At 44.1% G+C, this 27,883-nt stretch overlaps 2 protein-coding genes across 2 annotated transcripts; one reads left to right on the top strand and one right to left on the bottom strand.

Annotated features, from left to right (window-relative positions):
• The first annotated feature begins 1,162 nt into the window (after positions 1 to 1,162).
• TOM1L1 (target of myb1 like 1 membrane trafficking protein) lies at positions 1,163 to 23,305 on the top strand. The gene is made up of 15 exons (XM_069872680.1): positions 1,163 to 1,235; positions 1,312 to 1,393; positions 3,971 to 4,049; positions 8,588 to 8,737; positions 9,117 to 9,236; positions 10,673 to 10,780; positions 11,441 to 11,557; positions 14,958 to 15,091; positions 17,438 to 17,498; positions 18,883 to 19,000; positions 19,854 to 19,950; positions 20,083 to 20,143; positions 20,963 to 21,050; positions 21,341 to 21,413; positions 22,105 to 23,305. Exons 1-15 carry the CDS (start codon positions 1,178 to 1,180, stop codon positions 22,166 to 22,168), a joined length of 1,410 nt encoding a protein of 469 aa, XP_069728781.1. The 5' UTR covers positions 1,163 to 1,177; the 3' UTR covers positions 22,169 to 23,305.
• Positions 21,785 to 27,697, bottom strand: COX11 (cytochrome c oxidase copper chaperone COX11). Its single transcript, XM_069872934.1, has 5 exons — positions 27,446 to 27,697; positions 26,765 to 26,920; positions 25,806 to 25,931; positions 24,972 to 25,287; positions 21,785 to 22,132 (listed from the first exon to the last, which is right to left on the bottom strand). Exons 1-4 carry the CDS (start codon positions 27,695 to 27,697, stop codon positions 25,105 to 25,107), a joined length of 717 nt encoding a protein of 238 aa, XP_069729035.1. The 3' UTR covers positions 21,785 to 22,132; positions 24,972 to 25,104.
• Positions 27,698 to 27,883: the final 186 nt, after the last annotated feature.

Raw genomic sequence — 27,883 nt, 5'->3', positions numbered from 1 at the left:
TGAGGGGTCAGGACAGCTTTGAGGGATGTCAGGGTCCAGGACAGCTTTGCAGGGTCCCAGGACATCTTTGCGGGGTCCCAGGACAGTGGTGTGGGATTTGAGGGGTCAGGACAGCTTTGAGGGGTCCCAGGACAGCTTTGCGGGGTCCCAGGGCCATGGTGCGGGATGCCAGGGTCCAGGGCAGCTGTGCGGGGTGCTGGGGCAGCTTTGCAGGGCCCCAGGACAGCTTTGTGGGGTCCCAGGACAGCGGTGTGAGATCTGAGGGGTCAGGACAGCTTTGTGGGGTCCCAGGACAGTGGTGTGGGATCTGAGGGGTCAGGACAGCTTTGCGGGGTCCCGGGACAGCGGTGTGGGATTTGAGGGGTCAGGACAGCTTTGTGGGGTCCCAGGACAGTGGTGTGGGATCTGAGGGGTCAGGACAGCTTTGAGGGGTCCCAGGACAGCTTTGTGGGGTCCCAGGACAGCGGTGTGGGATTTGAGGGGTCAGCACAGCTTTGAGGGGTCCCAGGACAGCTTTGCGGGGTCCCAGGACAGTGGTGTGGGATTTGAGGGGTCAGGACAGCTTTGCGGGGTCCCAGGACAGTGGTGTGAGATCTGAGGGGTCAGGACAGCTTTGAGGGGTCCCAGGACAGCTTTGCGGGGTCCCAGGACAGCGGTGTGGGATTTGAGGGGTCAGGACAGCTTTGAGGGGTCCCAGGACAGCTTTGCGGGGTCCCAGGACAGTGGTGTGGGATTTGAGGGGTCAGCACAGCTTTGAGGGGTCCCAGGACAGCTTTGCGGGGTCCCAGGACAGCGGTGTGGGATTTGAGGGGTCAGGACAGCTTTGAGGGGTCCCAAGGCAGCTTTGCGGGATGCCAGGGCTCTGGTGTGGGATGCCAGGGTCCAGGGCAGCTTTGCGGGGTCCCAGGACAGCGGTGTGGGATCTGAGGGGTCAGGGCAGCTTGGCGGGGTCCCAGGACAGCTTTGCGGGGTCCCAGGACAGCGGTGTGGGATCTGAGGGGTCAGGACAGCTTGGCGGGGTCCCAAGGCAGCTGTGCGGGGTGCCGAGCCCCAGGTCGCGGGGCGAGGCCCGGGCGGGCAGGCGCTGGCTCCGCCCCGGGCCGGGGGCGGGCGGGGAGCGGCGGGGCGGCGGGCAGGGGCTGCCCCGCAGAGGGCGCGGGACCCGTCGGCGGCGGCCATGGCGTTCGGGAGGGCGGCGAAGGATCCCTTGGGCACGGCCGTGGGCAGCCTGGTGGGTGAGTGAGGGCGGGCGGCGCGGGACGGAGCCCCCCGAGGGGCCCGGGCTGAGCGCGGCTCCCCCTGTGCTTGCAGAGCGGGCGACGGCCGGGGCGCTGCAGGAGGAGTGGGGGCAGTTCCTGCACATCTGCGACGTGATCAACGCCACCGAGGACGGGTGAGGCACGGGCTCCGTCCCCGAGGGAAGAAGGGAGCCAGACCCCTGCGCATTTGGGGCGGGGGAAGAAGCCCCTTTCTGCCGTGGGGAGTGGGAACCAGACCCCTGATCCCTTGGGGAGTGGGAGGCGAGCCAGCCCCCTTCTCCTTTGGGGAATGGGAACGAGCCCCTTTCTTCCAGGGAAAAAGAGAACCAGACCCCTTCTGCTTTGGGGAATGGGAACGAGCCCCTTTCTTCTAAGGAAAAAGAGAACCAGTCCCCCTTCTCATAGGAGAAAAAAAAAAAAAAATTAACCAGCCCCCTTCTCCTAAGGGAAAAAAGGAACCAGTCCCCGTCTCCCGCAGGGAATGGGAAGGAAAAAGACCCTTTTACCCATAGGAAATGGGGAGGGACCAACCCTCTTGTCCTGTGGGGAATGGGACGCAGCCCCCTTGTCCTAGAGAAAAATGGAGCCAGCTGCCTTCTCCCGCAGGGAATGGGAAGGTGCGAGCCCCCTTCTCCTCCGGGGAGTGGGAGCAGCCGGCGTTGCTCGAGGGCAGCGCAGAATTGGGCAGGTGGACGATGCTTGTGTAAAGTTCCCCAAAACAAAATACCAGCAGGAAGCAGGTCTCTGTGGTTCCTAGGAAAATTTTGCTTGTCTTGCTGCCTCTCGCTCAGCTGTCAGGACTTGTAGGGATTGGACTTCAGGCCCTTTCCCACAGACGGGTGCCAGAGAAGGGAGACAGTGTAGGTCTCTCACCTGAGTCTGACTGATTCTGTATAACCTGCGTTGCCTGTCGCCCCTGTGACATTGTTCCCCATTAGGCACTTTATCATCCAGCCTTCATCGCACCAGGACTGTTGGTTGGGTTTCTCTCCTGTGGGATCCATCGTATCAGCACCCGTAGTCGGGGCTCCCAGTATCGGGTGGCCTCTTGCACCGAATGGCCACGTTCTGCTTTGCTTAGCCGCTTGCTGGTTTGTGCTTCCTTGTTCCCACCTGTAAAAGGAGGAGAAGGAAACTTGTTCCCATATGAGATCTGCTTCAGCATTCCATTGCAAGAACTCACTGCTAGCTGTGGCATATTTTAGTGCAGGCTGGAGAGCTTTCTCCAGGAGCGTGAGGTGTATGTGTTCATTTCTGCACAAGCATCTTTTTATATATCACCTTTTCCTTCCTTTCATTTTTTTTGGTCCCATGCTCTCACTCGTGGGTCTTAGAGCTTGGAAGGTCAATAACAACTCCCTTTCTGGTCATCGCCAAAAGCAAGGGCACGCTTCGACCCTCAGCGATAGGTTATACATTGAACTTCAATGCAACAGAATTTTTCAATGAACTATTTCCTTTTGTGCACAGCTTGTGTTTCCAGAGGGACCCCCTATAACTTCCTCCTAGGCAACTACTACTAGTCCCAGCCTGTAAGAGGATACTAGGAACAACAGAACTGCTGTATCTGATTAGGCAGATGGTTATTTTAGTGCAATATCCAGTTCCTGACCAGAGCATTTCCAGATGCTTCAGTGAAAGAAGCAACGAGCAGGAGTGAAGAGGAGCAGTACAACTTTCTGCATGGGAAAGGTTTCCTCTCTGCTCTCATGCTCCATCCATCACTTGATGCTTTATTGGTATCGCTGCGTATGACAGAAGATTAAGAACAATAGAGAAATATTTTCCTATTTTTCTGGTGAAGTGCAACGGCATTTCAAACTGAAAAATGTGGTAATGTTAAATACCCATTTAATTTCATTGGCTTTGAAATACTTTTGACAAAGATTTATTTGTTTTTCTTATTGTAACATTGCGTTTATGTCTATTGCTCCATCTTGGACTCTAGAGAAATCCTAAAGAGACTTTAGGACATCTTGTTTTTGTTGATCATGAGCCCTAATAATTGTACACTATAGATAGCCCATATTAATCGGGCAAAATCGTTTCCTGCATACGATAAGCTTGATACCATCTTCAGCCCTTTTCCTCCTACATAGATGGCTAGAAGATATGGGGTGTATATATAGAAATCAAAATGATGGGGCTAGAAGTGCCACTATCACTGGGGTGGAATGGGTTGTCCGTACATACGTGGTTATTACTCAGATGAGTTAAAAGCATCCTGCAATTTTAAGATTGGAAGTCAGCCAAGGCACCCCTGCTCCTGACAGCACTATCAGGAGAATGTTTTGTAATTACATCACACATGAAAAATAGGTACCAGTCAACTCTTGGTACAGCTGGCAGTTGTTATTCCCTTGCATAGCAATAAAAGCTGGGTAAGTAAATCTATTGTACAACAGCGAAATAATACAATTTTGGAGGAGGCTTTGCAAAGGAGAATAACTTTATTTCTCAGCACAGGTCTCTGGAGTAATGCAGAGTCTGCAGTAACAAACCTGATTCACGGCTTTGTTGCTCTAGCTCAATGCTGAAGTGATTTTGCTGAAATCAGTGGGGCAATCGCTCTAGTTTTATGTGGGTGTAAATACAGGGATGGATTTGCCTCTATAACTCAGGCTGGTATTTTTGGGTCTTGGATGAAGCTGCAAACTAGAAAAACAGTCTAACTTCACTGGTAACTTTTTCTACTTAATTTCTTGTCACAGGCCTAAAGATGCAGTTAAAGCACTAAAGAAAAAGCTTTCAAAAAACTGTAATCACAAGGAGATCAGGCTTACCCTGTCTGTAAGTATGGCTATGTTTATATTAATTAGACACTAAGAAGGAAAACATTTAAAATGATAAGGTGGCATGTAAATTATCACTGACACAACTCTCCGGGATGTTTTCTTTGTTGTTTGTGTGTTCAGCACTGCCTCAGTGCAGATCAGATGTTCTACTGGCATTCCATGGAGTCCTGGGTTGCAGAAACACTTAAATTCAGTGTTTCGGGTTTGTTTTTCTTGAAACCAGTTGTACATAAAAGTAGTGTGGTTCTTATTTACTCTAGTGACTGCCCTGCCTGTTTGTGAAAAATGCAGAAGTTGGGATGTTACATAAAAGCTACATTTGACAGGTTTGTTACTCACCTTGTGGTACTGATCTTAGTTAAACTAAGCATTGTTTGCAGCGTGGGGGAATGTGCGATGCCTGTGTGGTAGAGGTAAGTGTTATCCTGTATAAATGAGGAACTGGAATGAAAGGGTAACGATGGTGAGGTCAGCAAGGGAGCAAGACACAGGGTAAGCCATGTAAGATCCAGATGTGACCAAAGATTGGAGTGGCTAGGAATGTCCTTGGCCTCCAGAATCTGAATGTTTCTGGACTATCCCAAAGTCTGGCAAAGCGGTGTGATTTCAGTGAATTTAAGATTTACTGGAGTCTGTTAATGCAGGTCTCTGTTCTCTACTGCTCTGATAACACAGGCAGTAGCAGGAAGTTCCTAGCACTGTCTTAAGTCCAGAGTTCACCTGAATTACTGTTGACTAACAAGAGTGCAGCTGTGAGCAGAATCATACCTTTTGTATTTTAAGCTGTTGGGGATTTGTGTTTTCCACTATTTGTCTAGAAGTATTTTCTTCAGCATTTCCTTTTTTGAGGCTGTAGGGGCTTGTCTGCATTGCAGAGCACCATTACTCATGGGTTTGGTATTTGTTGTGCAAAATCATTATCCACAGCAATGTGTGCCGATAAGTAGTTCAGGAAGATGGGTGATTGATAGTCTTGAATTGTAGGTCTCTTAGCAATTGCTCAAGTGTCTCCTGATGAGTTAGAGATGCAGATAAATGTGTTAAACGTACTGATGTATACCTTCAGCTCATTCCATTTCCGCACTCCTTTCCTGGCTTCCTCCTCCACTGTCTCATGAGTCACCTTTGTGCATTCTGTGTGTTTGCATAACAGAAACACTCGGTTTCCGCTGTAATTGCAATCCCTGTATCAGGTCTGCTCTCTTTATCCTACAGCCCTTTTGCCCCTTAGTCCTTCTCTGAATATCTGACGCAGTCAACTGGAGTTATGATAACACAGTGCTTAGAGTTAGGAGCCTTGCTTCGGTTATTTACCCTGCAGATATACCCAAGGTGACATTATAGCTTAGCTCTTAAGGACGTAAAAGTAGGAGAAGGATCTCGTTTCAGGTGTATCCAAGGAAGAACTTTGTCACATTGGCCTGGAAGCTCATTGGATTTGCTCACAGATGGAGTGCGTACCAGGCTTCAGCTTTGCTTTGTAGTTCGACAGGTTCTCGCAGTCTCTTTCCCATTCTCTCTCTCTGTCTGTTATCACCCACTCTCAGGTACGCATGTAACCGTGCCTGCCAGGCAGTCACATCCTTTTGGCCCAGCTCTTGTTGACTGACTGCAGGTTTCTTCTCCCAGGGTTCCTTAATCTTGTTTTGTTTTTAAACTAACATTTCTCTCTTCCTGGTTTTGTTCTTACACTGTCATTGATACGTGTTAAATCTCAACAGTGTTGTCTTCCTTCTGGCTCACGGATGTGTATTTCTTTACTTGGAGGAAGAAGGATGAGTGCCAACTCTCTGTTTTGTTGGCTGTGGCTTGGTTTCATGTACTCTGATCTAGCGAAGTTCCCTGGTGCTTATGAAGTCACGTGGATCAAGGTGTGTGCATGTCAGGCTGCGAGGTTTCTTCATGTAGTGTCTTTGATAAAGCCAAGAGATCAGGCTTGGCAGTGGCGATTTCACAATCAGAGTGAAGGGGATTAGAACTTTTGGGCAGGAATCCAACAAAGTGTGTATGTGTTATTTGACTTCTCGTTACCAACAGACTTTGGATACAGAAACTCTGTTTACGTGGGGAACACCAGGCCACCTGTGCGGTTGTGTCCATAGATCTGCCTTGGTTTTGTAAAGCATTTGCTGCTGTGCTCCAGTTCTGATGCCTGTAAGGTCTTTGGAACAGCACAGGAGGGAAGTCATTTATCGAATGTGCCCCTCTTTCTGTGGCTGTGTCCACACACACGTACTCTTACAGACAAAGCAGTGGGAAGGAATTAAGGATGGAATTATTGTTTCATTTCTGCATTACATAGGAAATTTTTTAAAGGGAAGTCATTGGTTAGATTTAAATTTTGGAGTTTGTTTGGTTGGTTTGGGGTTTTCCTTTTGCCTTAGGCATTTTTCTGGATTTCCTCTGAATGCTTTGTAAGTTTTAAGATATTGAGATGCCTTTTGTCATTTTAGTTTTGGGTCACTGTCATGAGAACCAGAGGGCTCTGACTGCAGTTTGCCCTCCTCGGTGTGGATCTCTTCTCAGCTGGATGCCTGGTATCGAGTAGCCTGGAGTGTAGCAGCCCTGTCAGTTCCACCAGTTCTCATGTCCTGCCTGTCATTTAGAGGAAGTTTAATGGTTTGGTTGAAGTTAATTTGCTAGTTCTGTTATTAAATCATGTTTCTATTGAGATTCCATTGTGCTGCTTGGAGCAGTGGTTGATTTGGCCACCTTGGATCTATTCATTCCAATGGAACTGGTTGGGAAAGTGATGTCCCATTTGCAAGGGTAAATAACCATATTGAAATGCTAATGAAAGGTGTTATTAGCATGGAAGTGGCTTGTTCATGAATGGTCTGGTTAAAGATAATTGAGTCAAATTCTTCTTTTTCTTACACCAGCTTAGTCTCACTCTAAGTGAGTGGGCTGAACTGGCGTAATTGAGTGGAGTATCTAGCCCATTAGCTCAGCACTTTTATTCAGAGGGTAAATACTCAGTCCCTTAAGCAGGGAATTAATAATAGGGACTACTGTACCAAATTTCCCATGCACTGAGTTGAAACTGTTTTACACAGACCATCTTTGAAGTACTGCACAGGCAAATGGCTTGGTTTATTAGCATATGTTTCATGTACTCTTTCAAATGAAAAATAATGAATCAAGCCAAGATTTTTTTTGTAATTATCTCTCAGTTTTTGCACAGCAGTCTGCCAGTGTCTCTTTGTTCTGCCCTGTTTTCATTTCAGCAATACATTTTCTTCTGGTCTTAAACCTCTTCTCCCATAAGTTCCTGATCACAGTGGGAGAAAAATCCCCAAGTCCTGAGGCTAGGAATTTGAGTTACTAAAATGATTTCAACTTAGTCAAATATTGTCTGCTCTGAATAGTAAAGTATATTTAATTGACTTTTATCAAGATTACAATAGTGTTCTTTAAAAACCTGTGTATCCCTTTGAGAATATATCTTGCCTGTTGCACAATTCAGGAAAATTTTGTCTCAAAACCCATGAAATCTTGCAAGCTTTCATTAGTTTCATGTTTCAATCTCCCCTCTTAAAATGCGGGGCAAAGTGATGATATGATTGAAGAGCAAAAACCACAAGAGGGATAGTTTTCCTCTCCATGGGGCATTGTAGTCCTGTGGTCGATCTCCAGATACGAGCCAGGAAAGAGGGGTTCTGTTCCTGATTCTACACCTGATCTCACTGACCCCACTTTCTGATTGCTTTGGCCCAATTTCGTATGACTGGGATGTAGTGACAGCTTTTGTTATCTCTTCTGTAAAATGGGAATTGTCATCAGCCCCCTCCGGGTGTACAAGGGAGAGGTATTATGTTGTTATCATGTACTGCTCTACTTGATAGGGCAGACACGGTGCTTGCAGAGATCCTGCTCTGAGCATTCCAAGCAGAGTTTTTTGGAAGTAGACTTCATTTGTGAAGATGAGTCTGACAATTGGAACGGTTCAGCTATTCTGTTTCAAATCAATGTGACCTTTAAAACATGGGGAGGAATTGTACTCAAGAGTTGTTGAATTTGTTCTATTCTATTTTTTCATTAGTCTCTCTCACTTACAGGGCCGATTAGAAGGGAGACATTTAGTAATTTTATTTTCTTCCCTTGTAGAGCTCTTCAGAATCTGTCAGACCAGGGTACCTATGTGCTAGGCAGTGAATTAATTCCATTACTGAATCTGTACAAAGCGGTTTTTAAGCTGTGGACAGATTTCATGCTGTTAAAATACCGTATGTTCAGTAACAGTTATGACATGGAAACAAGTGTGACCGTACTTCCCTGTTAAAAATAGTTTAGCTCTGGCTAACACAGCTCATTTTGTATTGCGTAGGTATAACGGTGCACACAGGGAGCTACTGTTTCCCTGCAGGAGCCTCATCAGACATTCTAGTGAGATAGCTGGCAATGATCTGTTCATATCCACTTGTACTCTTCCCCATAACAACTTGGAACAAATTAAACACAAGGAAACAAAAGCAGTCAAGTTGGGTTTTTTTTTCCTTGTATCTGTGTAACAGAAGCTTTTCTTGTGTGCAGCTGCTTGACATGTGTATAGAGAACTGTGGCCCGAGATTCCAGTCTTTGGTTGTGAAGAAAGATTTCTGTAAAGACAAGCTGGTGAAACTACTGAATCCAAGATACAACCTGCCAATTGACATGCAGGAGAAAATCTTGACCTTCATTATGGTAAGTCTGGCATAAACAGTAAGTGTTTGTGTCTCCACTGTATGGGAAGCATTTAATAATGCAGCCAATTTCTGTAGTGTAACAAACTCATGGAAACCCCTTCGTAGGGCAGACTTTATTCTTACTGCTCCTGCTTTGTGTAGAAGTAGCACAGACTGGAAAACAAAGAGTGAGAACTGGAAAACTCTCAGCCTCCATATTTTGTATTTCCCTCCCAGCATGTGTTTGTGCTCCTCATGTGGTGGCACTCAGCAAGCGGGATGAGAAATGGAGTTGGATGGAGGGAATGGCCTGCCTGTAGGTCCACATGTTTTAGAAGCACATCTGACCTTACTGTCCATTTTGGTGACCGTTATTGTTCCTGTTGTTTCAAACATAGACATGGGCCCGAGGTTTCCAAGGAATGGTGGATGTGAGTGAAGTAAAAGAAGTTTATCTGGAGTTGCTGAAGAAAGGAGTGGAGTTTCCATCTTCTGACCCTGGCAGAGTGGGGCCCAAGGTGGGGATGCACAAGAAACTTCTTTAGCCATTGTAAATCAGAAGCAGGAGGTGTTAATTGGATGAGCTCTGTAGGCAAAGCAGGTGTGTTTGGTTTGGCTATTTTTGATTTAAATGCTCCAGGACAGAATATGACCAACCCACCTAAACACGTGATTTGGAATCAGTTTCAATTTTAATAGCCAAGATAACAGCAAAGATACCTGACTTATATAATAGTTTATTTGTTTTATTTAAAACCACAGAAAAGGAAGCATCTCTCTCTTGAGGCTTTCAAAGTGTGTGAAGGATTTGGGCATGCTATTTACCTCAAATGAATGAGAGCAGAGTGCTCCAAGCTTGTCAGCTTCTGAAAGCCTCAACTAAAATGAGTAACATTTTCATGAAAATGCATACTGTTCAGAAAATGAGCATTATCTATCTTTAATATTAAACCAAGAGATGTAGAAATCTATAAGAAAATATTATTGTGTATATATCTCTTCAGCTGTTTACACAGCCTGCATGCAATAAATGTTATTTAAGCATTTGTCACAGGTATCATTGTGTAACATTAAGTATGGCTTGAGCATTGGACTTAAGCTGAAAAGGCAGTACGTGGTTTAAGGCCGTTCTTTCCAGAATTGTTTTTTCTTCAGGCCACTCTTTTCCAGGACTTTTGGCTGTTAGATGGCATTTTCACAACAGTTTTGGGAAGCTTGAAAGCCATCCACCACTGAGTTTAAGTTGATGATTGAATAGTGGGATGCCCAGAAGCTTATGTATTTAAAGGTTGTTTGAACAAGCTGTGTGGAGAATGCTCTCAATAGACATTTTTTTTCTCGCTAAGTACAGTAGAGACGATTCTGTGTACTGCATGTATCTGCCAGTTAAAACCAGTGGCAAACCTTCTATTGATCTTGGCAGCAAGAGACCTGAACACGATTTTTAGCTCTATCTCTAGAAAGTGAAGGACTTGAGTGTGTAGTCTTGTGCGGGCTGGGTTTTGGATTTGCGTTCAAATGTCAATTCAATGCCATGCAGGAGCAGCTTTCTGCAGATGAAGCGTTCCAGCCCTTCAACCCAGAAGGTATTTGTAGTTTATCTTCTGTAGAGATCCAGGCAGTGGCACTGTGGGAAGGACTGTTGGCTGTTAGGTGGCTTAAGAGCTCAAGGAGATAGCTTGTTCTTACCCATTCCTGCTTCATCCTGGGCTGGAATTTACTTGCAAACCCATCTATAATGTACCTGAACTCCAGGCCTCGTTTCATTACAAAATAACCATTAGATTTATTCTTGTAAACAGGCCTTGCTCAACAACTTCCTTGGGAGTGCCGATTATGAGAAAGTTAATGCCCAGTTGTCTGGTCTGATAAAGGTGTTTTGTAGCTCTCTCATCTGGATGTCTGCTTCAATTATTTTGTTAAACCCAAGCTCTGTTCTTTTGTCTTTCCACAGACTTCATCTCGGCCTTCTACAAAGTCATCACCATCTTCTGCTAATCCTACAAAACTTTCTTTACTGCCCCTTCCCATAGGCCCGATGTTACTATTGACTCCTGAGCAGGTGAGGTAGTGTGGGTTTAGAGGGGGTTGGGTCCTCTTGAAACATACTGGTAATGTGTGATTGCAACCACCCAGGGACCAGTTCACATGGGGTAGTTCTGCATTCATGAGTTTAGGTTCGTTCTCCTGAAGATGTTTTATGTAGTGGGGTGCCAGAGCAAGGAAGGCAGGAGTGATTTCAGTAAATGCCAGGCTGAACCCCAGCCACAAAGTGGAATCATTTGCTTAAGCGTGAGAATATCGAAAGATCTCTTACAATGTTGTTATGCAAATTGATAAAAGTTACTTCAAAGATAAGTGAGAAAGCCAAACTTACTTTTGCGTAAGACTTGTGTGAAGAGATTATTCTAAAAAGCAGAAGGGAAGAAACAGTTCACCTCCATTCCTGCTTGGCATGTAGGTACCTAAAAAGAGTAACAGTAACATTAGTGAGAGGATTAACTGTAGGGAAAATGAGTATTATTACAAGACTCGGATCTTCATTTGATGATATAAATAAGAGCTGAGCTAATTCCATTCATTTTCATGACATGTCACCAGAGCAAAATAATGCTAATTAGGTCCACATTATGCCTAGTGGGGAAGAAAGTACATATTAGAGGTAAGAAATATTCTGCTCACTGTTCACATACACAATATCCTGTCATGTTGAACTCAACAGATTGGAAAACTGTACAGTGAACTGGATATGGCAAAAATGAATGTGAGAGTCATGTCATCAATATTAAAGGAAAATGTTCCTGGCTCAGAAAATCCGGATGATATGAATCTTTTACAGGTATGTGATAATTTATTGGTAGGGGTTATTGGTTTGATTTGGTCAAAGTTGATTTTTATCCCTTCTTTTAACATCTGGATTTGGATTGCCAAATGGAATCCAAAAACAAGTTTCTATCTCTGGTTTTGCTCAGCTTTCGCTTGTCTCCTTTACCTTCTCCTGACATCTAGATAGTCAGGAAGGGACAATACAGCTTGCAATGCAAATTTATGGTCTAGGGAATTCCAAGGGCAAAGGAATTTCATAATGGAGCATTCTCTGTTAAGCGTGTTCTGTCAAACAGCCCCGAGAACATTCCAGTTGAACGCAGTTGCCTTGTGGGAAAACAGATGATGGCACGGTCTCTCTCATCCGTCCTGGAGTTTTCTGTGCTCTCTTCATTATTACCAGTACCTTAAAGGCAGGCTGAAGGCCAGTGAAGAGTATGAAGCATTGTTTTTATGTGCACGGCCTCAAAGATCAAGAGCTTGCTGTGCTATAGATGAATCCACGTGCTCTTAAAGTGTAGCCTGAAGGAGTTGTATTGGAATAGTCCAGTTTAGATTTGACAGTGAGCGTGCAGACATTCTTCCTTCTGTGATGTCATTTTCTCCTACTTGCTTATGCTATATTTTCTATTTTAGACATTAAAAGTGCGGTGTTACTTTAGCATTTCAATAATGACCTAGGCCAGTGGACGGTTTTGTGTTTCATATTGTCTGCAGGAATTTATAAAGCTTTTATCCCATCTTTCTGTTTCTAAACTTAGTTCCAAACCTCTGTGACGAGGAAGCGATTTTGGTAATTTGTCAGCATTAGATGTGTTGGAGAGCTGATGTAATTTTTGTGAGGCTCCAGTGTGCTGCTTTTGCCTGGTGCCAGGAACCTTCACTGGGTGCTGTTGACTTGCCTTCAAGCTGTCTGTTTATGGACTGGTTCTCAACTGGAGGTGACATATGGAGAGAGAGCAGCAGTTTGCCACTGTCTCTCATCTTTAATGACAGGCAGCACTGCTCATCTGGGGAAACCAGACCGGAGACAGACACAAGCTCTCAATGGCTTTCACTCCTCAGGAAATCCCTCACATCTCCAACCTTGTCTCCTTTGCAGAGATTTATGGAGCTATAAGTCCAGTGAAGCAAGGATCTGAGCAGAGTAGGTTTTAAACACAGGGAGGGCAAAGAGCTGTTGCAATAGGTTGCAGAGGGCTTGCTTTGCCTGCACTAAAGGATGGAGTATAGGTTATTCCAGCAGTGGACAGCACCAGCTAATTAATCTGTGGCTGTTCCATGCCAATACTTCCATAGTGGTGCTGCCACCAGGGAGGTTCCAAGATGCAAACTGCCCTTGATGATTTAAGCAACCAGTAGAAGATATCCAGGTAGGAGAACTCACTGGTTTAATATACTGGGTCACCTCTGTCTAATCTGTGACAAGGAAAGTATCTTTGGTTGTGAAACAGGAAAAATGTCTCTTTTCCTGTCTCCTGCTCTGGTCCCTCTGCGTGTGGGTGCGCAGATGAGGTTGCCCACAGTAAGCCAGCGGATTCTTCCTGACACTCCCAGTAATAAAATTGTTGACAAAAGTTTGAAGACAGGGTGTGGAGTTCCTATTTGTGGGAGAGGACTTAAAATCTCATTCCTTCAATGTTAACGTTACTGTTGTTCTTTCTGTTCTTTTCCCCTGTGCACCGAGTGGTGTAAAGCATGGAGACAATGTATAGTGTTCCCTTTTGTTTGTAGCTCTACCTGGATTGCTCGGATTAGGCTTCTGTTGCCAGGGACAAAGTCGTTTATTAAAAGAGCTGCTGGTTTAGGCTTTGAGTGTGTGGAGACATGAATTTCGGTCGTTCTGGTTACCTGGAGTCTGTCAATAAAGCTTTATCGATGCAACATATTTTCAGCTCTACAGCTTCATTAGTGGCTCAGCTCCTCCCGTTCTCCACCCTGTTTTGGACAAGGCTCCAGATAATAGATCTCGCTTGAAACACTGCACTCACCAGTAGCTGTAGTTAAAAGAATAGCTAAAGCTCAGTGTCAGCCAAGACAGTAACAAGCTTTCATACTGGATAGGGAATAGATGTACTTGATGGACATGCAGGAATTGGGGTCCAGGTCATCAGCTGGTAAGAATTAGCAGGCATTCATTGGAATCATTGATGATTGTTGTACCAGCTGATTGCCCATCATTGTAAAACTCCGGTTTTCAAAACACAAAGAGTCCATGCATCATTGTGGGTAGGAGGAAAGCCTAGCAAATCTATGCTTTAAATGAGTTTCCCAATTTGCTTCTCTATTGAATATTGATCTTTACAAAGGAGCTGGTCTGCCTGCACGATGGAGCCATCAGAAATACCCATTTTTAAAATGCGGATCAGGTTGTAAAGTGTGGAGGCGGAGAAGTTTTAAATTTAATTACAGACATTAAATTGAGTACATTTTTGTGTGGTTTATTTATTTATTTTGTGGGCTAAGAAGATGCAGTCCTGGCAGGTACAGCACTCGGTAATCCTTATGCAGATTTGGCAGAGGGGTGCAAAACTTCTTTTTGCATAAATAAAATCATTTATTTACTAGATGTATATGTTTTATGAGGAAAAATCAGATCACTTTGAAAATAATACTGGAGCAATTTCTGAATAGCGGTGTGCAAATAAAGTAATTTTCCTCCTTCTTGTTTTTCTTTTTCTGAAGCAGAGCCAGCCAGCATTTGCAAATGCGTGGTGAGGGGGAGGGAAATGTTGGCTGAGTTGAAGTTCCTGTTGCTAAAGAATTTGTTTCTTTGAACATGCAAAATCTGCAGTGGAGAGGAATATAAATCAACTGTCTTCCATTTAACTGGCAGTAATGCAAAATTCTGGTTCTCCTACCAGCTGATTCCTCTAGGTTTGTGTTACTGTCTCAAAAAGTGCATGGATTAAGTGCATCCAAACTTCCTCAATTAGAGGAAGAGTTAGAGCTGAAGACTTGTATCACAGAGTGCTTCTATCCTTTCGACTACTGGTGTCTTTTCTTAAGCAGAGATTGAACAGGATCACATCCATTGCATCCATGTGAAGTCTCCTGCTGAGTTTAATCAGCTTCAGACAGGATCAAATCACTTTTTCTCTGCATCACCAGAGGGGTCTTTTTTATTTTGCAATTTGTAATATGGGCTGTAGAGACAGATATATCCTTAGAAATAAAGGTGGGTCAAGAGGTAGGGATTTGGGTAAGAGTGCTGGCTGTGATGATACGAGTTGTCAAGTTGCCTCGTAGAGATCAAAGACAGGAAAATCATGCTATTTGCAATGTTTGGTATGCATGTGGTTTGTATAAATTAAGGAATGCTACCCGTGAGTCTGCAGTGCTCAAGTGTCTTATCGTTCTTTGCCAGAACTGACAAGTTACGTGTTGTTTTCTCCTTCTCCTGCCTCGGGCAGAAACTGTATAAGACCTGTCGGATGATGCAGGAGAGGATCATGGAATTGTTGGTGACAGTGGAGAATGAAGATGTGATAATTGAGTTAATACAAGTAAATGAAGATCTGAATAATGTCCTCCTGGGACATGAAAGGTAAGTACAGGGTCTGTCTCCTCACGTTGGGTATCCTACCTGAACAAGCGCGCTTAATCGACATGTGATGTTGGTCCTTCATGAGGAGACAGGTTTTATCCTTAAATCCAGAAAAGAAACACGACTGCAAAAGTAGAAAATGATGTATTTGCCTTCCCCTAAACGCTTCAGAAATGGTTCATAAAGGTGGTTAGAAAGCCATTATATCGGGATGGAACAAGTCAACAGCATAGACAGGGAAATCAGATGGAGGCATGTAAAAATCACTTTGGAATTTGACATTGCTTTTTGTTAGTGCACAGTGAATTTGTCATCAGTCTGCTACAAATCCTTTGGTACTTGGTGATGGTCTTTGTCTCTGTTCAGCATATATGCTTCCAGGAAAGAACACTTGTTCTCCTTTCTAAACACCTTTGACAGCTTTACTGCAGAAATTGGCCATGGAAAACATTCTGCCTCATTCATGCCCGAGTCGCATGCTTCTCTCACCTGGATTGAAACCTTCTGTTCTACTTGTGCAGAAAATGTTTCTTTCTTTCACACGTGGAAGCACTGCAAGTGCTTACATTGACCCCTGTATATTTGTCTTATTGCATCATTGGCAGCGTGACTAGGTGCTAGCGAAAAGGAAATTAATTTTACACTCAAAATTCCAGTATTATCCCCCAAAATACCACAGTCTGTAGTCATGGAGAGTCTCATGGTTTAACAGGAACGAGCCTCCCATGTTCAGTAGTTTGTCTCCTCTATGGATAAGAAGTGTTCCAGAAATTATTATGCATTGAGTGCAATGGTTCATGTTTAAATTTAGCAGATTTAGAGTTTAATCATCTTTTCTTTTTAAACCTGTTCTGAATGCTGCACTGAAAATATCACTAATTCATCTAAGTGTCATGGCACAAACTTTGGGCCTAATCTTGACAATGTTTAGTTTTCGTTTATCCTTAAACCTTATGCCTACAGCACATTTTGCAGTAACTGCCTTGAAAGAATTGTGTGCTCGCCTCTTGCTTTAGGAAGTTTTTCGTTTTAGTACAGCAAACTGAAAAGCTTCTGTAAATCCACTCAAGTCAGATGTGGGCTTACATCTGTTCCGACTGCTGAATACTGGCAAAGGCAAGAACTTCAGATTACTGGCTTGTGGGTATAATTCAACATATTTCTCATGGAAGACTCACCTGGTGGTAGAAGGAGCAGTGAATTGGCTATTGTGAAACTGGACAGAAAACTGTTGTGGCTTAGTACTATGTTATTGTTTACGTGCACTGAGCCTTCCTGGGTGCAGACACGTCGAGTGTTTGAGTTGATAAGTATTAAAATGTACTCGGTTAACGTTTGTTGCAGAAAATTTGTTCCTTGGAACGCCCTCTGAGCAGTGCGATGTGTAAAGGACAAAGTGATTTTAACTGGCTGCATCTGTTTCATAGTGTGGGTGTTGTCTGAGGACAAGTCACACTGCATTCTCCCTTTTTGATTATTAACGTAGAGTCCAAATTAAATCCGGAGCAACCGCCGTTGTGCAATAAACTAGCCTCATGTATGTGACAGTGCCTCCCTCTAGTGGCTCTCACAACTGTTTGGTGCTTCCTGTATTTTGGATAAATGTTTATGTTCTGTACTTGGAAAGGTTGGTTTTTTTCTGTTCCTCCCTGTAGATGCACTTCAGGTATTCGGGTAACGCTGAACAGTTATGTAGAAAGTCCCCTGTCTGTACAACTTAGGGCTCGTAGTCCTGAAACAGATGGACCTTCTGGATGCTGACTCTCACTGGACTGGATCCCCTCAGGACCCAGTGCAGCACTCTTGTGACTCCCAGTGCATAAATATTTCTGCAGATGGGGTTTTTGTTTCCTTTTTTTAAGATGTTATATCCAATGCCTGAGCTAACGAGGGAGCTGTGTCTCAGAACAGGCGTGGGGTTTGTCCTGAGGCGCTGGTGGGGAGTGTGGGGACCTCTGAGGGTGGAAGCTTCCTGGGACTCAGCTGGGAGAGTGTTCTGCTCAGAAGGAGCCAGACTTGGCACAGCACGTGCTATAGTTACATGTCTGGTGTGACCAGAGGCAAACTCCATTGTCAGCTGTGCCTTGGCTTTGTTTTGGGAGAACAGACGGCTGTGAGCCCAAACCCAAGCCAGTTGGTGTAGGCGATGGGAGGATCACAGCCCTGGAGAAAAGCGAGTTAGGTTGCTAGTGGAGAGACAATCGCCCTAGAGAAAAGCACCTGTAGTGCTTGTTTGGCACCTCCACAGTCTTTTGTTATCCAGACTTTGCTTATAATTGGTTTCATAGTCTTAGGAATGACATCGCCATAATGTCAGAATGAACATTTAACTCTGCAACTTCACAGGTTCTCAAGAAACAGAGTTCGGTTTTTGGAGAATCAGAGAATAGAACGTGAACGCTCAGAGGTGAGTGATTATGGAGAAACCCATGAACTGCAGGCCTGTAAACACTTATTTTTCTGTACATTGTGAGAAATACACCTCTGGCATAGACAGAATTGTAGTCTGTGCTTGGGAGGTACAGGGCACAGCAGGCTGATGCTACTCCTGTCAATTTTCCTCAAGTATCACTTGCAGAATTTCATGCAAATTCATTTAACTAAAGTAGCAAATAATGTCAAATCTAGGATGGAGGCTTGGTCAGGAAAAATGAGGCACATCTAGTCAAATGCTGGTTTATTAACTCTGCAGCTAAGCACCATTATCTGCCGTGCAAAATGAGGAACCATAATGTTTCTTTTCATTTGTTCTCTGTTGAACATTAGTAGACTAAAATACTATTACATTCTCAGAATTTACTATTACTGATGGGGTTTTCTGAATTGTGAATAATGGCTTGTAGCAAATCTTTAATGATTGTGGTTTATTGATTGATAATTATGTCTGTTAATTATATTGCCCAAAGTAGTTTTGCACGTTTCGGCTTCTGCTAAGCCATAATTGTGTAGTAATCTAGGACTCAGTATGAAAATGACTGCATTGTGAATGCTGAAGTACAGCTGACAATTATTAAAAAAAGGTAGAAGACAATCTTGTTTTCCTTGCAAAGCCACTATTACTGCGTTCTGGTTATGTAGGTGGATGGTTTTGCTTAATGGAGGCACTGTTGGGCTAGTTATTAGTCCAAACAGTGCAGTCTCTGCATTTTTTTATGAGTCTCCAAGTTTAAAGTGCATCATCTTTTCTGGTTTTTTTCAGTCTGGTGTGACCAAGCCCCTATGATTCAAGCCTGTAGGTTTATTAAGAACTTTCTCCAGCTATGCTTTTAATTCTAGCACATTCATAGGAGGAACAAAGGGAAGCTTTTTCTATATCCTAGAAAATATTCTTGTGGTTTTGAAGTTTTCCTATCCAGACAAAGACTGAAAAATATCAGTCTCCTAAGCATGTATCAGATCACAGTAACACAAATAAGTAGCACGAAAAGAATTGTACAGGATCAATCAGAAGATCGATATGAAACCTAAATGAGATCATGATTGCTTGTTAGAATTGAGTCTGTTCTATTTCCTACTTCAGAATTGTTTTTCTTGATTTTTTGAAATCGCAACCTTGCTGAAACTGATCTTAGTGTTAAGCATTTCTGGTTTCATTAACTATCTTTCATATGAAAAAAGCCATAAAGCCTGGTCTTCTGTCATTCTTGCCAATTTTTAATATTGTGTTTTTAAAAGTTTACATTCTATGAAAATAGCAACTTACTTAAAACTACAGGTGCCTTTAAAAAATAAACAAACAAAGCCACAAATGGAAAAATAAACACCTTTTTTTTTTTTCCCCACATGTGAAGCTGTACAGGAAACAGCCAACTGCTCCCTCAAGTGACCTACTCGACCTCTCCATAGATTCTCCCTCTCCCGCGTCTTCAGGGGTGCAGACGGACTCTGCAGTGACTGCTGGCGGCCTTAGTAAGTGATGAATACACCTTTCCCTCAAGCAAACCAACAAGAGTTTAGTGGGGAAATGGAGGAGTTCCTTGTAAGAAAGAAAAGAAATATACTCCTTAACTTTAAGGATGTTCTTCAAGTCTCCCTAAAAGGAAAACTGATGTGCGTATGTAGGAAAATAATGTAAGGTAGAAGGTTCCCTGTAATTTGCTGACAGTGGAAGCAATAATCTTTTTCGCCCATTACTGAAATTTGAATAGTAGAACACGCTCTGTTTGCTGTTACAGTGAAGGCTGTGAGACGCTGTGGTGGTTGCCTGTTCTGTAGAACAGGAGAAAGAAAGAAACAGATGTATTTTTTCCTCTTACTCTCTTGATTTCCTAAGTTTTCTCAGGAGGTGCTTGGTGTTACAAACTGTTTGCTTGGAGAAGGGTACTTGGCTCCTCTAACTTTCAATGTCTTTCATAGAGGAGTGAGTGGAGCTCCTGACCCTGAATTACTACTTGCAGAAGCTCTTCCTTTCTCCACTCCAGGGGCTCCATATGCTGAAGTTGAAGGTGTGAGTGTCTCCCCAGGAAGAAATGCCTATAATACCATTTCAATCCTTTAGAAGCAGTGACGGGAGTTTTAAATGGGATCTACTGTGTGTAGCACTACTGTTGTTTTTCTGACATTTTAAGGAGACTGAAATATTGTATCTAAAGCCTTCTCAGAGTTATTAGAATTTTGCCTTTCATGCAATAAACAGCAATTTGTTTCAGATTCTTTACGTGCTTTCCAAACAAAACTTTACCCACTCAATGCTTATAGTACAAGTTACTAACATTCACATAATAACGTTGAAATGATCATTAATTATCATTTTAAATTTCAGATTGCACATCTGCCCACCCTGAAAATAAAAACAGGTGTCCTCCATCAATTTATCCACAGCTGGATTTAGCAACTACTGCAAAAGCTCAGCAATTCCCGTGAGTAATCTCTTATCAAGAAATGGTAACAGATAACGGAAGTCAGAGGTGTTAGTGCTCTGTAATTCAGCTAATGAGTTCACAGAAATGTACAGTTCTGATAGTTACTCTCAGTGTATTACTGTCTCCTAGATTTGCAACTGAAGCACAAAACAACGGTGCGAGCAACCCAGCTGGACATTCCTATAGCAATGTGAGTAACGCTCGTGTTGAGAATGATCATTCTTTGGCTGGCAGCTGTCAAATGAGAAACAGTTGGATTTATCTTAACTACTACCTAGGTGGAATACAAGCATCTATTCTGTGGCCTCCACCGTATATCAGGGAACACTTTGTATTTGGTGACCAGGCCAACTTTGCTCTTTCCGTACACAGATGCTAATAGAAAAGCATCTTGGGTTCAGCACAATCTCAGGGGAGTTTGCAGAAAGCAGTCGCTGTGTTATTTGTGTTTATGCTGTCGCTGTATGAAGCAGTCTGAGATCTCCTCCTGCTGCCTTTATGTTACTCTGGTGCATTTTCTATCTCAAATAAGGTATCCACACAGGCCCCAAAAAAACAACCACTTAAAAATCAAGTCCTGTGTAGGACAAGTGGCACACGCTGCTACCAAAACACCCATGACAGAAGGAATGCAAAGAATATCAGGGGGCTTTGAGGCAATGCTATTAATTTGAATGCTTATCTGTGGTAAGCAGTATGGAATAGAAAATGAGAAGCAGCCCTCAAACACGCACACGTATGCCTTGTGCAGAAAAAGCAAATCTCTGAATGCCGCAGTCTGTGTGTAGTGTAACGAGTTACACAGAGAGAAGTTCCACAAATGTGCTGTGTATAAAAGGTGTTTAACTTTGCATGGAGAATGGAGATTAATTAGGCTGATAACTGTTGACCTTAGAATTTACCTGCTGTAGTCTGACAGTCTAAAGATAAGTCAGCAGTTCGGTAAGTGAACTCAAACCAGTTCTTATAGAACAATCTGTTGATGCATTGTTTTGTTTGATTTCCTTAGCTGGCAACTCTCTTAAGCCCAGTGCCTCTGAATCCAGTGAGCCTGCAGACTGGACACACTGTGTCACTAAATGGACTCCCACAGGCAGGTAATCGATGCTCTGCAGACCCCCAGCTTCCCTGGAGGTGCTTTTTTCTTTTTGGAATTTAAGGGGTTTACATAGTGGCTGTTAAAGATTAGGGTCCCCAGGAAACATTGCCAAGAACTTGTATTGCTTATGGCTTCTCTTAGATGCATCTGTCTTTTTGGCATTTGAAGCCGCTAGTAGGAGGGAGATAATCTGCTACTTTCAGGAAGATACAGAAAAGAAGTATGCAGTACGGCATGCATTTCAGTCACATTTCAGTCTGGATTTATCTACCTCTCTTCATTCTTCAGCTGCATCAAAGAACAAGTCACAGTCACCTCACTACTATGAGATAATGGAATTTGATCCCTTGGCTCCCACTGAGTAAGTAACTTTTAAAATAAATTAATATACAGTTTTGTTAGGTGCCAAAGACAAGGAGGCTTCTGACATGGCTTTTCCTGAGTAGGAATCAGCCCGTGCAATTTAGGCTGCGTTAGCTGACCAACGGGATCACTGATGGAAATGAGAATGGCTGGTTTGTGCATTTTCTTCCAATATTTCTGGCATAAGCAATTAAGGAATAAACTATAGTGTGTTCGCTGAAGAGCAGCTGTAGAAATGGTGGGCGAATGGTGTGTCAAAAACAATCTGCTGAAGGCACAATTCTACTTTCTACCAGTAAATTGCAAAACACTTGAGCCATCAACGCAAAACTTATTTCCCAGGAACCATTGGATTCTGAGGCAGAAAAATCTCAACCAAGCTTTATTTATTATATTTTATTTTAACTAGTGCAGTAATTGCCTGCCACGTGGTGTGCTGCCACTTGCATTTTGCAGTCCTGTTCCCAGACTCCTATCAGAAGTGACCCTGTCCTGAGGCATCCCAGTAACTGTGTGACCCCAGTCGCTCTTCGTTTCCATGGAAACCTGGGCATCCCGCAGCTGGTGCTGCTCTGTTAGGCAAACCGCGTGAACTCACGGCAGTTCCTGCTCAGGCCGGGTTTGGTTGGTGTGTTTTGTCAAAACAAAACAACTGTGATGTGGGAGTCGCCCCGTTCCTCTTCTTCCAGAGCTGTTTATGAAGACATTGACGGTGTGCTGAAGGCAGAAGTGAAAAAGAGCACAGAATGCTGAAGGTGGAGGTGAAGTCTTCTACTGAACATACGTTATTCTCTGATGCTGGCCCTGCACGGTGCTTCTGGTAACGCACCAGTCAATAACACAACAGGTTCTGTATTTTGACACAACAAACAAACAGAATTGGAACACTAAGCTGTGTGGAGGTTGGAGTTAGTTGGATCTACACGTTGTTCTAAACATTTAATTGTGTATCCTTAAAGGTGACTTGCGTGATTACTTTGAAAGTCTTTTGGGGACTTTAAAATACGATTTCCAAATTCACCTGTATATGAAATAACACTGACACAAGTAAACAGAAAGGACTCCTTTAAGTCCAGAAGAAAGCTGTTCGTCCAGGTTAAATATCCCCGTGTGTGGCTTTGCCACGTGTGCAGCAAACAACATGGAACATTTTGTTCACAGAAGCTGCAGAATCCAGTTTCTATTTTGGCCCCGTTGCTGTAGAAATTCACAAGGGCGTTTTGATGCGTAGGACCTTTCTGGCATTGGGCCTCTCAATAGCTCTCTGAAGACAGGCAGCATCACTTTCCTACATTCATATTCTGCATACAGATTTTGTTTTTCTCCTAAAAGCCCCCAATATAGTTGGTTTTTTGTCTTGGGAAGAACCTGAGCTGAGGCATGAGGTGCTGTCGCCCTTAGTTAACAGAACACAAAACCCCCTGCTTGTTCTATTGTTGTTGTTGCTTTTATTTACTCAGTAAATATTGGAGAGGGATCAATCATTTATTCCAATGTCCCTGCCCTGCAGAGATTGCTGTTCTGGTGAAGGAAAAAACAATCATCTACAATGCAGATGAGCAATAGTTATCCATTTATGTTAGTCAAGTTGTTTATCCCTGCTAACAACAGTTTCATCTTTTAATAATTAAAGTGCCTTATCTATTTAAACGCTGAATGTAAAACGTGCACTTTAACAAGTATAGTTCTCCGAATTTATAACTGACATAATTTATAATCGATATAAAACATGACATATAGTTCACGTTCATAGCTGATAAGCTATTTTTTGTGAAATACTGCATTTTAAATGTTCATTATGTTAACTGTTTAAGGGGTAAGAAGTTCTCAGTCTGCTATGCAATTTTTGTAGCATAACATTCCAAATAAAAGCAAACACTGAGAAGTTAACCCCCAGCTTGTGTCATAGTTTGAATGTGCTTGTAATCTGTGCAAATGGGGACTTTCTAAGCCAGGGGAGACCCGCTGCTTATGGAACTGGCACTGGCCAGGGGGATAGTCCTTTTCTTCAGAAGCCCGTGGCCAGAATAAAGCAGCAGGTGGAGAACCGCCATAACCAGTTCAACTTTCAGAAAGCCCATGGACTAAAGACAGCCCGGGTAAGCTTTTTTCTAGCCTGTATTCAAAGATTTGTCATGTTTTATTTCTCAAGTATAACTGGAATGACAAAGCCTGCTGTGACCTTCATACCAGCGCGGCTCACTTGTGTGGGCTCCGTGTGTTCTGCTGGATAAAATGCACTAGAGATCACAGAATGAAAAGTTTTAAACTTTAATAAATACACAGTGAAGACCTGACAAGAATGTCATTCAGAATCTGTTTAAACAACACAAATAATTGGTACAATGATGAGGGTAGAATCCATTTGATTTTCAAAAAAGCACTTTTTCAATTATCGTACGCAAGCGTAATTGAGACCAAGGTAAGTGGAAGTTGTTTCTGATTCACCATCACCTTCTTAGGGTCCCAACCACCCAACATTAGTCCTACTTTGTAACACCTCATCTGCTGAAAGGGGTAGAAAGAACTGGCCTAGCAGATGAGATGAATTCCTCTCTGAAAACGAGTGGGTCACTTGAACTTGCTCTGCAACTCACTCCTCATTTGCAAAGCTGTGATAAAGTGTTATTATCCCTACCCCACAGATAATGAGAAGTTACATACGTACAGCCTTACGTGTTCCAGTGGTAAACAGTACCCAGGAGCACCTGATACGCTGAGGGGCTGCTGGGCAGGCTTTGTCGGACTTTAATCTCGGAATGAGGCCGATTCTTTTTTATCGATTTTGAGTAGACTCCCCTGCTATTAACTTAACCTACAATTTATAGCGGTTGTTTATGTACCACCTTTTCCTTCAAAGCCTTTCCTACAGAAGCCAAGCTTGTCTCCGTGCAGAGGTGCCCGGTGCACAGGGGAGTTAAGAGCAGTCAGTGGCAGTGAAGCTATTTTTATTTGAACACAACATGGAAATCTGAAGACTGTATTTCTAAAGGGAAGCCATGCCACGGATTCAACGTGCTTGCATTTCAATTAGTGCTCCTCATTGAAATGATAACAGTTTTAGAGCAGTCTGCTCTTACAAATAAACTACTGATTCAGTAATAATTGAAGAGGGTGCATCATCTTCTGAATCATCAAATGCTCGCGTGCCACAGGGTGGTAACACAGCAATGCAGTTTAATAACTCTGTTTAGTTTTGACAGCTCATGAACTCGTCACCTGGTTTTATCCTCCTCATAAAGTAACTTACATGGAAGTTATTCTTCAGAGCTAGGGTAGCAATGCGATTTTAGGCGCTTAAAGAAAGCAAAAAAAAATCCAAAATAAAAGCCAGAAAAATCCAAATCAGTGATTTGTTCCTCTGTCTTTAAATAAAGATCTCAATCTACAGTATGCAGATAACGTGTATTACGTTATAAAAAGATGGCTTGAGAAAACCCCCTCTCTCAGGAACACTGTTCCCTTCTATTGTCTGATGAGAAAACACTGTCCCTAAGAAATAATGTTCTATTAAGGATTTTTTTTAAAAAAAAAAAAGAGTTGCATTCTTTCTTACCAGCATGTGCCTGTGGTGGTTTAATAATATAGTTTTGTATTGCACAGTACTCTTACAGCGTCTCCTTCCAATGAAAAATGATTTCAAAGCTGGTGGTCAGATAGCAGAAGTCAAACTGCGTGGAGATTGCTCATTACTGATAGCCAGGAAGTGGTAGCTTCAGTCCTTCCTTTGCTTCAAAGAAGGTGTAAGAGAGGGTGATCAAATCCACTTTGGCCATTTTAGGGTCCTCTGCGAATTCTGGATCAATGTAGAAAAAAACAGGCATGTCCACTTCCTCTTGAGGGTTTAGCCGCTGCTCTTCAAAACAAAAGCACTGCATGGAGTGGGAAAAAAAAAATGCAATTAGAAAACAACAGCTTTATATGTTAAAATCAGCTCCATCCCCTGTACATCCCTGAAATCCTGGGAAGGATCAACCATACGAGCAACAGGACAGCAATTCAGTTCCTCTTGTGTTACAGGAAAAACAAAATAACTTTTAATGAAATGTCCAAATGTGCAAATCAACCAGGCCAGCTCCCATCAATACCACCTGCCTCAGAGGCAGTTGCACTGAACATCACATATCTGGGAGCCACACGAACTGGACACAAACTGCACCCACACGAAGACAGTGTGGGTGAACGAATGGTTGGACTCGATGATCCAAGAGGTCTTTTCCAGCCCCGTGATTCTATGATTCTATTACTGGATGTGCTGCCATTGGAAAAAGTCAAGGTATTTTCTTAAAATGTTGGCACACAACGAATGGCATCCAGGATTAGAATAAGTTAATTTACGGATAACCATTCCCATACAGGAAAACATAATCTTTGTTTTGCTCACACTTACTTGTATTTTATTGAAATATTGTCCTGCTTCAAAGGGGATCACGTTGTAGGTAGAGATTCCAATGACAGGTTTGTCAGTAGGGTTTTTTGCTTTATAAAACGCCAGTGCAGTCTCTCCTGGTACCACCTGTGTAAAGTAATCACACAGTGATTTACTTTTTAATCCACTGCAGCCCTCCACCCCTCAAGCAGCACTATTAGACTTTATTAGTCTTTAGCTAGAATTAGCTCATTTTCTCTTTTGCTCTTTCAAATTGGTTATTTTGCTATTTCACAAGCATTTTGTTTATATATTATTCACCCCCATTGAAAACCAAAAGCATCAGGAACGTTGTACGTGTGCATTTTTAATCTTAACCAGTTTGCCACTGAGACTTCTATGATTCCTGGCAGTTTAGCAGCATAGAGTGCTATTTAATATGCACTTAAGTTTTGAGGTTATCTTTCTTGCAGTACAGGACTCAGAAAACAATTAAGAAGCGTGACTCCTTAGAGCGAGTCCAAAGGAAAATGGTCTGAGGGCTACAGCACCTCCTAGAGCAGGACAGGCTGAAAGGGTTGGGGCTGTTCAGCCTGGAGAAGAGAAGGCTCAGGGGAGACCTAAGAGCAGCTTCCAGCACTGAAAGGGGCTCCAGGAAAGCTGGGGAAGGGCTCTTGGTCAGGGAGCGCAGGGATGGGATAAGATCTTAGAAAGAAATGTCTTCCTGTGAGGGTAAGAAGGCCCTGGCCCAGGTTACCCAGGGAAGTTGTGGCTGCCCCATCCCTGGAGGTGTTGAAGGCCAGGCTGGATGGGGTTTGGAGCCCCTGATCCACTGGGAGGTGTCCCCGCCCATGGCAGAGGGGTAGAACTGGATGGGCTTTAAGGTCCCTTCCGACTCAAACCATTCCATGACTCTGTGCTGTCCCTTGCTGTAGGTGTTAAGCAGCCCTGTGGAGGGGGACTCGGCACCTCTCACTCACATAGATCTCGCTCTGCTGGGGCCTGAAGTGCCACTGGATGCTGGAGTGCACGTCTGCGTTGAATGTCACCCTGATGACCCGGTCCCGCACTGGCTCCATGTGCTCGATCCGCTCTGAGCTGCTGCCTGCGCCCGTCGTCCCGCCCAGCCCCGTGGCCTGCAGCGAGGAACAGGTGGTCAAGGTGATACAAGTAGCAGCTTCACCTAAGTAACTGCATTTTTGAAAGTTAGACACAATGTCCTTTGGACAGCGTGTTTTCTTTCAAACACTGTTTCTTCCACACGCTGTTTGTTCTTTGGAGATGTCTTGTGTTTAGCAGGATTTGTGCTAAAGAGGTGTGTCTTTCTAATCCCCTCTGCAGTCTCTCCCTGTGTCAAATGCACGGTCAGAGAGCTAGCTCCAAAGCTCCAAATAAGCAAGAGATGGGACTGCTGTGAAGTTCATAACATTAAAACGAGTCCCTGGAGAGTAACAGAGCATGCATAAGGTTTCTGGGCAGATTTACACACATGCTAGTGGGAAATACATTCTGTTCCAGCCCTTGTCCGACCGCACCATTGATGGGGAACCCTCCTGCGTGCTACCAGGACGGGAAAAGGATGCTGCCTTTCTAGAACTCCAAACCCAGTTTCAGAGAAGGGATATGCCGCCCTCTGGGTCCCCGGCGGGGCCGCCCCGTACCTGGCAGTAGAGCCGGTAGAGCGGCACGGCGGCGTAGGACAGGCCCACCATGCCCACGGCGGCCGCCGCGATGTAGGCCAGCGCCGACCGGTTGCGGCGCCGCCACTCCTCCTCCTGCCCGCGCGTGTAGGGGTTGGAGCTCCGCAGCCCGCGGGCCCCGGCCGCCCCCCACGGCCCGCACCGGGGGGCCGGGGCCGCGGCCCTCAGCGCCGGCAGCCACAGCGCGGCCCCCCGCCACCCGCACGGCAGCATCGCGCCGCGCCAACTCTCGCGAGATTTGGTGATAGGGCGGGGTGGGGAGCGCGCGCTTCTCGCGAGATTTGGCTGCGGGGCGGGGGAACGCGCAGTTCTCACGAGATTTGGCTGGGGGAGGGCCCAGTTCTCGCGAGATTAGGCGGTGTCATAAGAGGGGCGGGCGCAAGGGCGGGGTCACGTAGA

The sequence above is a fragment of the Phaenicophaeus curvirostris genome, chromosome 19 (genome assembly GCF_032191515.1).
Source record: "Phaenicophaeus curvirostris isolate KB17595 chromosome 19, BPBGC_Pcur_1.0, whole genome shotgun sequence".
In the NCBI taxonomy this organism is placed as follows: domain Eukaryota; kingdom Metazoa; phylum Chordata; class Aves; order Cuculiformes; family Cuculidae; genus Phaenicophaeus; species Phaenicophaeus curvirostris.
Note: the sequence above shows the minus strand (reverse complement) of the source record. Positions and strands in the feature narration are given on the sequence as shown.